Source organism: Emericellopsis cladophorae (genome assembly GCF_022114955.1).
Source record: "Emericellopsis cladophorae strain MUM 19.33 chromosome Unknown NODE_1_length_1489480_cov_119_871856, whole genome shotgun sequence".
Lineage (NCBI taxonomy): Eukaryota > Fungi > Ascomycota > Sordariomycetes > Hypocreales > Bionectriaceae > Emericellopsis > Emericellopsis cladophorae.
The window spans coordinates 1,089,841-1,104,425 of record NW_026250926.1 but is presented as its reverse complement, the minus strand read 5'-3'; the positions used below and the strand labels follow the sequence as shown (position 1 = coordinate 1,104,425).

The window sequence follows — 14,585 nt, the reverse complement described above, 5'->3', positions numbered from 1 at the left end:
GCGGGCATATTACTGAGAGGAGACGAACGATAATCAGGGGAAAAGCGGGAGTGGACGGTTTGCGGTGAGGCGTTGTGATGGAAGTCGTGTCTGCCGGCATTTCATAATTAGACTCTGTCTTTCTTGAAGGATGTATAACAGCGAAGGCCAGTGTGGCTAATTTGGTACCAAACGTGTTCGAGCCGCTACTCTACTTGTCGCAACGCCAGACGGATGTGTGAGCGCCCGTGTCATAACGCCATACTCCATGCTTCCCGCTTTGTGTCTCATTCCGTAGTTCATCAATCCGCGCAATCACCCCAGGGCCAGCTCATATAGTATGATGAAGGTATTCGCGATTATCAGTGGAGCTGTGGTTGGCCATGTCAGTCCACAGGTCACCCGGTATGGCAGGATGGCCAATTCTTACCGCGCATAAGTGTCCGTACGCTGCCGATGAGGTTGATCACCTTTGCCTTTACGCTTGCATCGGTACCGGTGCCGAACGCAGGGTCGTATGATGATGGAGATAGGTTGACTGGATCGTTCCGTCAGTGTGAGCTCTGATGGCAGGGGCGTCGTTCGGGGGCGGGGGGGAAGGCGCTGGGTAGTTGGAAGTTGGAGAGGGACGTACGGCGGGCGAGGAAGCGGTCCTCGGACAAGATTGCGACGGCGTTGATGAGGAGGACGGCAACTGGTGGCTTGTTAGTATCTCCAGGTCGCAATTGCAGCTGCCGGCAGGACGTACTATAGAAAAGGGTGCCGAGGTACAACATGTCGGGCGATTGTGAGGCGACGCTGATGCGATCTGGAAACGTGAGGACAGCTTAGCTGCCATGTGGAGTGAGAGGTTGATCTGGGCTTGAAAGTGGGATGGATGTCTGGGCGGCGGCTGTGATGCGGGGGAAGGTTGTGCCGATCCGTCCAGGCTCCAATCGTTTGTGGGGTACGTCGTCAGGCTGGGCAGGGGCAGTCGCTTGGCTCGCGGAGCTGACGACCCTGGATTTTGAATGACTGGAAGCTCGGAGCTGAGCTCCCATATTGCGACTCCACTGCTTCCACAAGGATTGAATGTGAATTGCCGAAGCGCTATCAACCGGAGTTGTCGCTTGTCTCTAGCACTAAAGCTCGTTGTAATTTTCTTGTCTACCCGTTCCAGTCAATCAATGGGACCTCGCATACGGCGGTAGGCCACTCACTCAGTCGTCATGGAGGCGATAGGTACGGGCACGCTCACCCACTCACTCACCTTCAACATCATCGGCCAGAAAGCTCACATGCAACTCGCAGATCTTCAACTGTCCGCCGTCCTCATCATCACACCTCTCCTGCACCTCCTTTTTGCGCCCCACACAAAAGTCGAAGAGTCTTTCAACCTACAGGCCGCCCACGACATACTCGTCTACGGCACGCCCACACATGATGTCGCCGCCCGCCTCGCCAGTGTGTACGATCACTTCACCTTCCCAGGCGCCGTGCCGCGCTCTTTTATCGGCGCTGTCGTCCTCTCGGGCCTGAGCCAGCCTCTGATCTGGCTGAGTGGCTTCCAGCATGCGCAGACCATCGTGAGGGGCACCCTGGGGGCCTTCAACATTGGCTGCCTGCTCGTGTTGAGGCAGAGTCTGGCCTCGGCGTTTGGGCAAGGCGCGGCTCGTTGGTGGATTCTACTCCAGGTGACGCAGTTTCACGTCCTGTACTATCTCACGAGGACCCTACCGAACATGTACTCATTCGGTCTCAGTATGTTCATGTTCCTTGTCCCCTTTTTTTTTTTAAAAAAAAAACCTAACTAACACAGTTGCGCAGCGACCTTGGCATTCGCACTCATCCTTCCAAGGTCGAGCCCGGCAGTGTTTCTGCGACGCAGAAAACAAGCCATATTCTTCCTCACGCTGTCGGCAACCATATTTCGCGCCGAGACAGCCATCCTCCTCGTCACCATCACCCTCCACCTCCTCCTCACGTCGCAACTCACCTTGCGAGACGTCATCCCCACCTTTACCCTCTCCTTCCTCTTCGCCCTGGCCATTTCCGTGCCCATCGACTCGTACTTCTGGCAACAATGGCCTCTGTGGCCCGAGCTGGCAGGCTTCTACTTCAACGCTGTCAAGGGATCCTCCTCAGACTGGGGTGTGTCCAGCTGGCACTGGTACTTCACGTCCGCCCTGCCACGCCTCTTCATCAATCCCCTGATACCCCTCCTCATCATCTTCGCGCTGTATAATACCGGTACCCGCCGACAGGCCCTGTCCTTGTTCGTGCCGAGCATGGCCTTTGTCGTCGTCTACTCTCTCCAGCCGCACAAGGAGACGCGCTTCATCCTCTACGCCGTGCCGCCCCTGACGGCTGTCGCCGCCCTGGGCGCAGACTACATCGCCACCCGCGCATCCCGCACCACAGCCAACAGACTCGTCACGTACGCCCTCTACGCTTCCCTCCCCTTGTCACTCGCCATGTCCTCGGCCATGCTCGCCCTTTCGGCCCTCAACTACCCCGGTGGCGAGGCCATCACGCACCTCCACTCTCTCCTCCCTCCCTCATCCACACTCGACGGACCCATGTACGCCCACGCCGACGTGCTCACCTGCATGACCGGCCTAACGCTCTTCCACCAAAACCCCCATGGTCTCCCCCTCGCACTGGCGAATCCAGACTCCGCGAGCCCTGACGAGAGGGCGCTGCTCGTCGTCGACAAGACCGAGAGGGATGCCACGCTGGGCTATCCCCGCTTCTGGGAGAGACTGGACTACGCCCTCGAGGAGAGGAGTGCGATGCCCATGGGTGATTGGGAGATCCTAGGTGTCATCAGTGGCTACGACGGCATTGAGATTCTCAAGCCTGGGCAGGAGATCAAGCAGCAACCTTCTGACGTACTCGGCTCGGGGCGGACGATCGCAGAGGTGAGGGACAGGACAAGAGCTCTGACCGGTGGCTGGTGGGTCGGTCCGCGGATGACACCCAAGATCAACATTATGCGAAGACGCGACAATGTCTAGTCAGGAAAGAGATGGAGAGAAATGCAAAAAGTCAGGGCATGATAAATTCAACACTTTTATTGTTTTTTTGCTGCGACAATGTCGATGCACAACTACCAAATCATGTTCCACAAGCAAACAAGGGCCTAGGACGAGGTCTTCCATCCATTCCCTTCCTTTCCTTTCCCCATCTCATTCCCTGTCTTGATCCCAATAGCTGCACCCCTCCTAACGCCAGACAGAAGCAATGTGAAGTAGGGAATCGAAACGTGACCCTTTTCCACGTATCTGTGATCCAAAACAGGGTATCACTTGCGCGCGCGCTTGCATCGTGGTGAAAAAAATGTCAAAATGCAGGTCAATCGTGCCCCCGAACCATCCTCGAGTGTGTGTATGTGTACAGTGGTGGTGGTGGCGGCAGGCAGGTGTAGTAAGTAAGTAATTAAGTGATCACGTGTCGTATGTTCTGTGTGCTCGTGGTGGGTGATGGATGTAGGCCGCACCACCTCATTCCTGCGCCGTGGAGCTGCCCTCCGTGTCGTCGTCATCGTCAACATTGCCGTCGTCATTTGTTATTGCGTGGTCCGGCGGCAGGTCGCCGTACAATGCGCGATACCGCTCCAGCTCCTTCTTTTGCTGGACAAAGAAGTCCAGCACAGCGGACATGGGTGCGCGAAGCTGATTAAGCTCGTGCAATGGTCCGTCGCAGCGGGCCAGATATCGTACTGCTATTGTTGTAACGCAAGCCTGTAATTGCGGTCAGTGACGGCCATGACGGGTATGCGAAGCAGAGACACTCACCTCTATCCTACTGACTTGGTGTTCCATGAAGTTCATCAGGAAACGCTCTGAAATCTCGCCACTACGCGCCTTCAACCGATCTATCAGCTCCGTCTCGGGCGGCTGCAATCCGGAGCCGCGAACCTCCTCGAGTGTGCTGCACAGCATCTCGAGGCGCAAGCTAACCCTCCAGAGATCCCAGACGACCTCAGGCTTGAGATCGGCGCCCTGGCCGGTCCGGACGGTTTGTGGCTTGACAGCGTCCGGATTGTCGTCCCGGCGCTCAATCTGTTGGTGGTACTCGATTCGGCCAGCAAGTTCGTGGGGGTAGAGAGAGTAGATGACCTCGGGGTTCTCGAGGCCCTTCAGCTTCTTCTCGCCCATCTCCTTGACCTCAAAGCCTCGAGACGTAAGAGATCGCAGATCCTTGCGAATGGAATTGGCATACTCCTCTTCGTACCCTTCCGACCCCGATGAGCCCTGGCGGTCGGTGTCCTGGTAGTTTTCGAGACACCTCTGAATCTCAGAGATGAAATCGGAGGACACTGTGATTTGGCCGCCATCGGCTACTGCTGACACACGGGCCGCCTTGTTGACCATGGGCCCGAAGTAATCCATACGTCGCGTGACTGGGTCTGTCTCGCTGACGCAGTCGCCGTGGTGGATACCCATGCGAACCGAGAGGCCTTTGAAGATGACGCTTCCGTTGTTGTCGTGAATGACCTCTGCAGAAGCGGCAGTGAGAACCTCCGATGGCCAATTGACTTCAAGCAGACTCAGCTGCACAGCGAAACACCAGAGTAGGGCGGACGTGGCAGTGGGAAACGATACCATAAACGCATCGCCTTCAGTCTTGACTTCGTATCCTCCAATCTGTCGCAGCTGTCGTCGCATAACCTCGTGGTGCAGCTTGATGGCCGAGCGCATCGCATTGGGGTACATCTCCCACAGCATGGTCGAGTTCTTGATATCGGTGAAGACGATGGAGATGGTCCCAGTAGGGGCGGGGATCTCCGCCTCGAGTCGGTTCAGCGACGAATCCAGCACGCCAGTCTTGCTCTTCTTCAAGGGACGGTGAATGAACTCGTCTGGCACACCCGAAGGGTAGAGCGACATGCTCGGGCCGCGGTTGCCTGTCCTCGATCGTTCCACGCGCCTCTTGAGATCAGTGACGCTGATGATCATGACCATGATCTTGCCGGTCGCGCCATACGCCATTGCCAGGTCACGCAGCTTTTGCGCCGCCCGCATGAGATCTTGCCGCTCGGCGCGAGCAATGTCTGTAATCAGCTCGGGCGAGAGGTATTCCCAAAGCTCCTTGGTCGCCATGATGATGATCTCATCCGTCTCCCTAATCGACATTTGACTGACCCAAGGGCACGCCTGGACGACGGGGATCATGTCGCTGTATCCAAAAGCGCGCGACACCTCCAGCTTGTCGTTCAGCCGACCGTTCCTGGATACCCAGCCGCCGGCCTCTCGTATCCGGGAGCGTTCGGTTGGCTCGGCCGGATCGTGTTTCTTCGTGAGCATGACATGACTGTTGTTGGACTTGACGACCATCGCCTGTGCATCTCCAACATTGGCAACATAGAGTTCAGTGCCTTTGAGATAGACGACTGTCGCCACACCACCAGACGACAAGTCCTCTTTACTGATCACAAGAGGTTGGCTGTGAGGGTGTAGTCGTTGCGTCGTTCGAGGTCGATCGTCGGTGCGCTGCACACCTATCGTGGCCAGGTCTTTGTTCACGGCGAGGAAAGCGCGCCGGAGTGCGTCTTCGGGAGTCTCGGCGCCCTCCGTCTTGAGACTCTTGAGCTCCTGTGCAAATATATGCCCGAAGTTTTCGTGCAGGTACTTGGCAATCTTGGACCCTCCCATGGACAACGGCGCTCCATCGAACAGCCCCAGTAGCATCTCGGTCTCTGAGGAATTGAAGCGTGGCACAACGAGATCAACGGCAGACAGATGCTCATTCCTGCCAAGTGTGTCCGCCATGCCATACTTGAGATGTCCGGCCAGCGAACCTGATGTGCGCACTCGGCGGTCCTCGCTTTGGTCGGGAATACTGGGCTGGGTAAGTGTGACATCCATCAGGCCAAGGATCCTCAGATTAGTGAGCTTGCTAAAGTCTGTCAACGAACCAACATCGAACATGCCAGGCGTAGCTACAGCTGTCGAGCCCGTGGGTGGGATTGTCTGCTTGATCTCAAGCTTTTTGTTGCCCGACAAGTTCAGATATCGCAGTTGGGGGTTCAGGTTCCAGTTCCAGTCATACGGCACGTTGGAGATGTTGTACTTGAGCTGGTTGCTGCCGCAGTCCAGTACGGCCAGTTTGGAAGCTCGAGAGATGTCCGCTGGCAAATTCGTGAACTTGTTGCCGTTGATGAATAATGTCTGCAACAAGCTCGTCTCTTCCAGGTCGTCAGCGGGCAGGCTTGTAAGACCGTTTCCTGAAAGATACAGCTCCACTAGTTGGGGCCAGCTCTTGATGGCTCGCTGGGGCATGTCCGTGATCTCGTCATTGTAGGATAAGTTGAGGATACGAAGCTCCGCTAGGTACGCAATCTGGTCGAAAACGTCGTCGTCGAGACGGTTGTCGGCCAAGGACAGATTGCGCAGGGAGCCAGCAAAGGTGTTGGACATTCGCGACGAGAGAGTCGAGTCCTTTCGACCTGTCAAGGGAGCCGTGGCAGTGTTCGACGACGTGCCAGACCTTGAGACAACCGAAGTCTGTCGTCCTCCCTTCCCATAAACCGACACCACCGAGCTCTTACGGTCAGATGCTGGCGAGGGCCCAATACTTAGCAGGGTGCTCGAGGCCTGACTTGGCCTCCTGTCATCCGACAGTTCTTCTGAGCTGGGTGTCGTAGATAGAGATCCCAGAGGGAGAGAGGGCCCGTTCCGGACTGTAGGTGGCGGCCCGCTATGCTCTTCCCCGGGCACACGTGGCGGTCTCGACGCAGCTTTGGGAAACTGCTCCAGGACGTTGGATGACGCATTGAGATATTCGAGTTTCTTGGCCCACCAGATCTCCATTGGCAGCTTCGATATATTATTCCCTCGCACATCCAAGCGCCGCAACTCCGTCAGGCAACCGATCTGCGGAGGCAGCTCTCCAACCGAGTTATTGGCGATGCTAAAGTGCTCTAATCGCGACAGTGTGCCAATCTGCACGGGCAGCGACACGAAGTAGTTCTTGTCCAGTATAAGATTTTCTAGATTCGGTACATGAGCAAAGGCAGAATCGATGCTTGCCAGCTGCCCTGTGGATAGGTTCAGCGTCTTGAGCGTGGGCATAGACTGTTCGAGCTCAAATTTGTTCAGAGGGTTGGAGTTGAGCTTCAAATGGCGGAGAGTGTAGAAACTGCCGCTGAAGGCGGAGATGGAGTTGTGGTCGGCATAGAGGATCTCCAGCTTAGGGAGCTCCGAGATAGTGTTGATGGAGGTAATGGCGTTGTACTTAATGTCGAGCTCTCGCAAGTTCACCAGGTCTGCGAACGAGTCGGGCACAGCTTTAAGACGATTGTTCGTGATGAGAAACTTCTCCAGGTTCCCAAGTTCGCCAATATCTTCTGGCAAGGTGTCGATGTTATTGAAGCTCAGGTCCAGATCTCTGAGGCTGGGCAAGTCGCACAGGAAGGCTGGAAATCTGTCGAGATAGTTCGATGATACAGTCACATGTCGCAGCATCTTGTAAGCGCCAATGTAGGGTGGCAAGGCCTTTAGACGGTTGTTTGCCAAATTCAACTTGATGAGAGCGGTCAATGACTCCAGCTCTGCATGCTCAAGCTGATCTAGTCGGTTGTTAGAGACATCGAGCATTGTGAGTTTCGACGCTCTGCCCAGGCTGAGGGGCAGCCTTCGTGCCTCATTGTTGGTGAAAGAGATCTCACGTAGGTGCTTGCAGGACTGTATAAAATCTCTGGGCACGTCGAGTGAGAGGTTATATGAGAGGTTAAGCGACACGATCTCGGAGGCGCGCAGGTACAGCGAGATGGGAATCGTCACGAGGTTGCGTTTTGTCAGGTTCACGTAGCTGAGCTTCTGCTTCGTGTTTCCAGCAACATTGTCGGTCGCTTGTGAGTGAAAGTCCCCCTCCTTGGACGAAAGAAACTCGAAACGACAGAGATAGCTGTTGTCTTCACGCCCAACGTCTTCGATGCGGTCCTTGTCCTCGTAGCCAGCCTGCTGAAGAAGACGCTTCTGGATGAGCAGCGGCAACTCATTGTTGCCCAACACTCTGATGAGCCCGCCGCGTTTCAGGATGACGTGGTAGTTCTCGATACCATCCACGACGTAGGTCTTTTTGATGACCTGTGAGATCACCTCTGACACAGAGGAGTCCAGAGGCATCGAGTGGGTAGAAAAGGTGCCATCTGATCGGAATATGCGTATGCAGTAGGGCGCGCGTTTCTCCTCTGGTCGTGGGGGGCTCTGCAACTCTTCCATCTCTGTGGTGTGGTTCGACTGGTCGTCCGTATTACGCCGCACAGCCCAGCTATCAGGCGCATCCCAGCGCCCTTTCGGTGGCGGGGAGGCAATCGACTCTCTACGGTCATCGTTGGGAAACGTCACGTCGACCGGTTCCAGCCTCGGTGGTCTCGTCAAGATGCCTTCCATATCATTGAGATTCGTGTCAAGATGATACAGGGCGCCAGGGTCAGGATGACGTTGCCCCTGGTCGGTCGGCCCTATCGACTCGTCGAGGTCTTCGTGTGCGCGTTGTGATGACTTTGTCATTTTGGGAAAGTGGAATTTGTTGTTAAAGGTGGCACCGCGAGAAGGCCCAGCGCGCGACGGAGCATGGCCATCTATAGCCGGTGCGCCCAGAGAAAAGGGTGACTCCTCGGTCATGGTAGGGCCCAATGGCGGTAAGGCGGATGGCGACAGCTCCCTGCGGCGGCCCACGTCTGTCGTGCTCGATTTTGTTTGGAGCGACTTGGTCGACTGCGGCAGGCTCCTGAGCTTGGATGCAGCTGTGGCGGCGGGATTGCGATGGTGTCGCTCTTCGCCATTGCCCTCCTTCTGATCCTTCCGATTATGGTGGTGCTGTCGCAAGCGACCCAGCAGGCCCATCTTACCATGGGTGCCTGGAGAGCCTCCGCTCGGCGCAACGCTGCTTGTACTGGAAGTCGGGCTCTGGCCCCTCGACCGGGTAGGAAAGGTGGCGTGCGGGCGAGCCTTGTCGCGCGCCATTGTGGTGGCCCCCGGGGCTTTAGCGCTTATGCTGGTTTCTTCTCTGCTCATCGTCGGTCGTAGGGCTCGTGGGTCATCGTTGCTTCGGTTGTGACGGTGCCTGTGGCCGGGCAGGTGCGCAATGGAGTGGCCCGATCGGGATGACGAAGATGTCTTGGGCGGAATCTGAGATTGGGAATGGGATTGGGACTGGGACTGCCCCTCGTTCAGGTAGCGGTCGCGATCGAGACCTGTGAGGCTGTTTCGTACGGGCGCTTCACCGTAACGAGCAATGTCCTGCGCGTAGGGGAAGGCGGTCAGCAACTCGGCGGATTATACGCCTGGGTAGGAAAGGACTCGGAAGAGATGTCGCTCGCAGCGACTTGCGTGCAGCAGGAGGAGAGGAAGGGTGGATCTGGTGAGCGCCGGCCAACTCAACCGGGCGGGTGGATTGGAGTCTGGCTTGATGGGGAAGGCCGAAGGCCGCCCGCCGCCGCCTGGGCTTGTGGGGCGCAGCAGCAGTCCGTCATCAGTCCTGGGTTTCGTCGGGGCAAAATGCGACTTGTGCCGGCCAGCTCTTTTTTTCCCAATCTTGAGCGGTGGGTGGGTGGTCTGAGTCGCGTCACAAGCGCGGTCGATTGCGCACGCATGTCTTCCCCAACAAGAGCACAGCCGCCGGAGGGGAACGGTGCGTACGTAGGGGATAGGGAAATAAGGAAGACGTGGGGGGGAGGGGAGGGGATACATACCGAATTATCCTGGTACAAGAATGGAACCACCTCTGGCGCAGGAACAGGCGTCCTTGGTCTCGATGACGATGGCGATACGTCCCGCGTCTGGCTCGTTGATGTTGCATTCGACGCTTTCCTGCCCCGATATGATTGCTTGCTACCGCTGAAGGAGCGAGCTTGCTGGTCCTTATGCATGCTCTTCCCGTCGAAGCTGTCGCGTCCTGGGAACTCTTCACCGAAGAAACCTTGCAGCTTGCGCATGCCACCCCTATTCAAGCTCGTCTTTGAGCCCGTACTGCTCGCCGTCGCGATGCTTGCCGCTGATGGACGCCTGTCATAGCTGTAGTGGGCATCGGGTAGCTCACTGTGGCTGCCGGACGGTCTGCGGTGCGACGGCGATGATGGTTGTCCTGGCGAGATTTGCGAGGCAACGGACTGCCCATCGCTCGAATCGTGGTAGAAGCTCGATTGTCCGGTCTGACCCGGCGTCGAGAAGCCATTGCCATTGATGTTGCCAGGTCCACTGTTCGACATCCAGGGCGCGACCTCGGGGACGATGCCGCCTGTAGGGGGATTGTACTGGATCCTGGGTGCGCGTGTCGGCTCAGATCTTGACGGATCGCGTAGGGAGCCAGAGATGTCGCCAGATGTTCGTGAAGTCGTCACAGTGGAGTGAGTCGAGTTGTCTGCCGCTCCTGAGGAGGGAGGGAATGTGGTATGGATTGTGGTCGTAGGCGATAGCGGTTCTCCATGCGAATGTGCCCTAGATGGAAAAAGAAACGTGCGCCGTTAGCCGCCGCGCAACGTCGAGAACCCGAGGGGCTTGCAGCTCAGAGCAGCTGCTTTTGGACAATGGGCATTCTCACCTGTCCATTAGTGAAGGGCCGCCGCTATTGACGTCGAGCGGCTGGGGGACATTGCCCTTGCGCGTTGTTGCGGCCGTCGACCTGGCTGTCGGTGTCCGTGTCGTTCGTGTGTCGTCAGCACTTCTCCGGATCCTTGTGGCAGCGTTGGCTGCGATGTTGGTTGTCGGAGAGCGGCTGCGCTGATGCTGGGAGTCGCTCTCGCTCATCGTCACCGTCGTTGAGAAAAGACACCCATGGGCTAGGCGGAGGCGAGGCGAGGCGAGACGGAACGGAACGAGACGAGGTTTCCTCGGTGGTGTTGTGCCAGGACAGATCTCGAACTGCTAGAAGCATGGAGGGGCGGTCGCGTCTGAATCGGTGGGATGAGCTGGTGCAGCGGCTGCGCGTGCGCGACAGGCAGGCAGGGCGGTGGAAGACTGTTTAGTGAGGAAAAAGGGTTTCAGACCACATCCATCTGTGAGGCTCGAGGTCCAATCGTGATCGAAACAGATCCTGTTGTCACCACAAGCGCCATCAAAGACAAAGGTAGAGAGCTCAGACTCAGAGCACAGAGTGCCTGGGGTTGGGGGTGGCGTGACCAGGATCCGAGCTTCGCGGGCAGCTCCTGCTGCTATTAATTCAAGTTAGTGCTGCTATGGAGAAGTGGACATGACGGAGACTGGACTCTACTAGCTACTACCAGGGTCTAACCAAGCTCCCGCGGTTAGCCCAGCGAGCGGGCGACCTGGGGACTGCATACTTTAGCTATTCATTAATGGCACCCAAGTCTCCTAGGGCCTCCATCATCAGAGACTTTCGGCTCGGCCGAGACGAGGCAGCCCGGGAGAACCAGCGCTCAGCAACGAATGCAGCACGGATGGATGGATGGATGGACCAGGTGTGCTCGTAGGCTCGCAGCTCGCGCTACGAGGCTTGGGTGTGGGCGGACGTGTCACGGCGATTGGCGCTCAACAGCGGCGGCTGCAGTCAAGTGGCTTGCAGTCCAAGGCGTTGTTGCCTTGTTGTTGGTTGCAGGCATTTTGTGTTATTATTCATCTTGCCTGGTCCGCCCAGGGATAATAAATGAAGACGCATAGTACGTGCCGCGCGACTGATTGAATTGAGCTTTGAGCCTTTGAGGCTTGAGCACCCATGCCGCCCCCAGTTGGCGCTAAAGCCCATCAGCCGCTTCCCTGTCATTATGATAAGGTTCGTACTCCGTACCCGGATCGGCCGTTAGGGGAGATTGCTTTTTATTTTGGTGACTATCATTATCTAGCCTTGTCTCGCAGGAGGGAGCCGATATCCGTATGCATGACGGAAACACAAGACTACCTCGCCCCTGTCTCATGGACATGATGGCTTCGCTTTGAGTTTGCTAGGATTGCCCGACCAGAAACGACAGGATAAATGACGTATCGTGCTCGCGAAAATTCCAGAAGATGCTTTTCCTGCAAATGTTTGTTCTCGTGTATCAGTGCAAGCCACCTGACACGTCAGAAATAACATCAACATACAATATGGATTATTCAACACACTGCATTGTAATTTATGGCCAAAGCCTACCGATTCACTCTGGCACTGAAAGCACGAGGCTGATGAAATGATAACATGCCTCGATATTCCTTCCCCGTCGTTGGATGCTGGTAGCAAATGCGCCATCACGTCAACCACGACCTCCAAGCCGCAGGGTAGGTTGGTTGCATTCACGCCGCGCTGGCGGAGTCTCCGCCCTTCAAGGTTCCATCGACTTATAGTATGTATGCCATCCGTAGATACAAGTATGCTGAAAATGTCACTGGTTTCCGGGAAGCTGAAGCAATATGGACTGCGCATATCCTGATTGAGCCCCAAAGATTTCTCCATTGGATTTTCATCCACCAGATTCAGAGTTCATTGATCCGTCGGTCCGAGATGAGCTCCCTCCCCTCCTCCAGCCAAACAGTATCCATCATACCCCCAAGAACATTGGAGACGAACAAAGTAGCGCAGGTCTACCTAGTACGCAGCCGCATCATTCATCGGTACATTACCACTTTTGGAAATGCTGCGTATCACTTCTGAGTCCTGCCATGACACGGCCTGCGGGGTTCTCTCTGTCATCGTGGGGCAGCCATGGTCCTATAAAGTTGCCGTGATTGCTTCGTGGCTGTCGAGCCACGCTGGCGCACGGAGAATTTCTCGGATACAGAGGTTCACTTGTGAGTATTTGAAGAGGCCCGGTGCTCCTCTCGACTTTCATCCTGTCAAGACATTCATCGCACTGTTTGGAAAAACAAGGACCAGACAACAACGCAACTCAACGCACACGTACAATGGGCAGCACAGGGCATCAGCAGCTGAGGACGTGGTGGAAGGAGAGCTCGGTCTACCAGATCTACCCAGCCTCCTTCAAAGACTCGAATGGCTCCGGCACCGGTGATCTCAAGGGCATCATCTCCAAGGTCGACTACCTCCACAAGCTCGGGGTCGACATAGTATGGCTGTCCCCCATCTTTGAGAGCCCCCAGATCGACATGGGGTACGACATTAGCAACTACGAGGTCATTGACCCACCCTATGGTACCGTCGAGGACGTTGTGACGCTCAAGGACGCCCTGCATGAGCGTGGGATGAAGCTCGTTCTCGACCTGGTCGTCAACCACACCTCGGACCAGCATGAGTGGTTCAAGGAGTCGCGCAAGTCCAAGGACAACCCCTACCGTGACTGGTACATCTGGAGGCCCGCCCGCTACGACGACCAGGGCAATCGCATGCCTCCCACCAACTGGGACGCCCACTTTCAGGGCAGCGCGTGGGAGTGGGATGAGGCCACGCAGGAGTACTACCTACACCTCTTCTGCAAGGAGCAGCCGGACCTGAACTGGGAGAACCCCGCGGTCCGGGCCAAGGTCCACGAGATTATGCGCTTCTGGCTCGACAAGGGCTGCGACGGGTTCCGGATCGACGTCATCAACTTCATCTCCAAGGACCAGTCTTTCCCTGACTCCAAGAAGCCCGTGCACAGGGGCTCCGAGTTCTACGCCTGCGGGCCCCGGCTGCACGAGTGGCTGCAGGGCATTGGCAAGATTCTTCGCGAGTACGACGCCTTCAGCGTGGGCGAGATGCCCTGCGTGCACGACGAGGCGGAGCTCATCAAGGCCGTCCGCGCCGACCGCGGCGAGCTCAGCATGATCTTCCACTTTGAGCTCATGGACATTGACCACGGCAAGGAGGGCAAGTACTCCTACCAGAAGTGGCCCCTCACCAAGCTCAAGGAGACGGTGACCAAGTGGCAGCGCTTCATGTACGACAATGACGGCTGGAACGCCCTGTACCTGGAGAACCACGACCAGCCCCGCGCGGTCAGCCGATTCGCCACTGACACGCCCGAGCTGAGGGCCTCCAGTGCCAAGATGATTGCCGCCTTTATGGGCTTCCAGGCCGGCACACCGTTCGTCTACCAAGGACAGGAGATTGGCATGGTCAACGTGCCCAAGGACTGGCCGATGGAGGAGTACCAAGATGTCGACTGCCTCAGTCACTGGAAGTACGTATACACACCGCATCGCGGGCAATTTTTCCTTTCTTTTTCGCTAACAGATGCCAAACAGCCTCTACAAGGACAAGATTGACGAGGACACCAAGAAAGAGTACCTGCGCAACTACCAGATGAAGTCCCGTGACAACGCCCGCACACCCATGCAGTGGGACGACTCGCCGCAGGCCGGTTTCACGTCCTCGTCCAAGCCGTGGATGCGGTTGCACGACAACTACAGGACCGTCAACGCGGCCGCACAAGTGGAAGACCCCACGTCCGTGTACCACTGCTGGCGCCAGGTCCTCGAGAAGAGGAAGGCCCACAAGGACATCTTCGTCTACGGCGACTTTGACCTCGTGGACCAGCCCAACGAAAAGGTCTTTGCCTACAAGCGAATTGCTGCTGATGGACAGACCGCACTCGTCGTGTCCAACTTTACAGATGGCGAGGTCAACTGGAGCGCGGGACAAGGGGTCAAGGACCTGGTCATCAGCACATCAGGACTCAGCCTGGAAGATGTCAAGGGCGGCGACTTCACTTTGGCGCCGTGCTCGGCCGTTGCCGTGCTGGTGTAGGT

General features: G+C 56.7%; 4 protein-coding genes across 4 annotated transcripts; 2 read left to right on the top strand and 2 right to left on the bottom strand.

The window, feature by feature from the left end:
- Positions 1-294: 294 nt before the first annotated feature.
- J7T54_006233 (Yos1-like) lies at positions 295-755 on the bottom strand (the record flags this gene model as incomplete). The annotated part of the gene is made up of 4 exons (XM_051505257.1): positions 295-350; positions 410-517; positions 614-673; positions 728-755. The coding sequence occupies 4 exons, from the start codon at positions 753-755 to the stop codon at positions 295-297; spliced, it is 252 nt and encodes an 83-aa protein (XP_051366750.1).
- A 501-nt stretch (positions 756-1,256) lies between these two features.
- J7T54_006232 (Dol-P-Man:Man(7)GlcNAc(2)-PP-Dol alpha-1) lies at positions 1,257-2,975 on the top strand (the record flags this gene model as incomplete). Its single annotated transcript, XM_051505246.1, has 2 exons — positions 1,257-1,719; positions 1,786-2,975. The coding sequence occupies 2 exons, from the start codon at positions 1,257-1,259 to the stop codon at positions 2,973-2,975; spliced, it is 1,653 nt and encodes a 550-aa protein (XP_051366749.1).
- Positions 2,976-3,461: 486 nt separating this feature from the next.
- Positions 3,462-10,715, bottom strand: J7T54_006231 (Adenylate cyclase-like protein; the record flags this gene model as incomplete). The annotated part of the gene is made up of 4 exons (XM_051505235.1): positions 3,462-3,701; positions 3,756-9,209; positions 9,662-10,229; positions 10,510-10,715. The coding sequence occupies 4 exons, from the start codon at positions 10,713-10,715 to the stop codon at positions 3,462-3,464; spliced, it is 6,468 nt and encodes a 2,155-aa protein (XP_051366748.1).
- A 2,088-nt stretch (positions 10,716-12,803) lies between these two features.
- On the top strand, positions 12,804-14,583 carry J7T54_006230 (Alpha-glucosidase-like protein; the record flags this gene model as incomplete). The annotated part of the gene is made up of 2 exons (XM_051505224.1): positions 12,804-14,017; positions 14,082-14,583. 2 exons carry the CDS (start codon positions 12,804-12,806, stop codon positions 14,581-14,583), a joined length of 1,716 nt encoding a protein of 571 aa, XP_051366747.1.
- Positions 14,584-14,585: the final 2 nt, after the last annotated feature.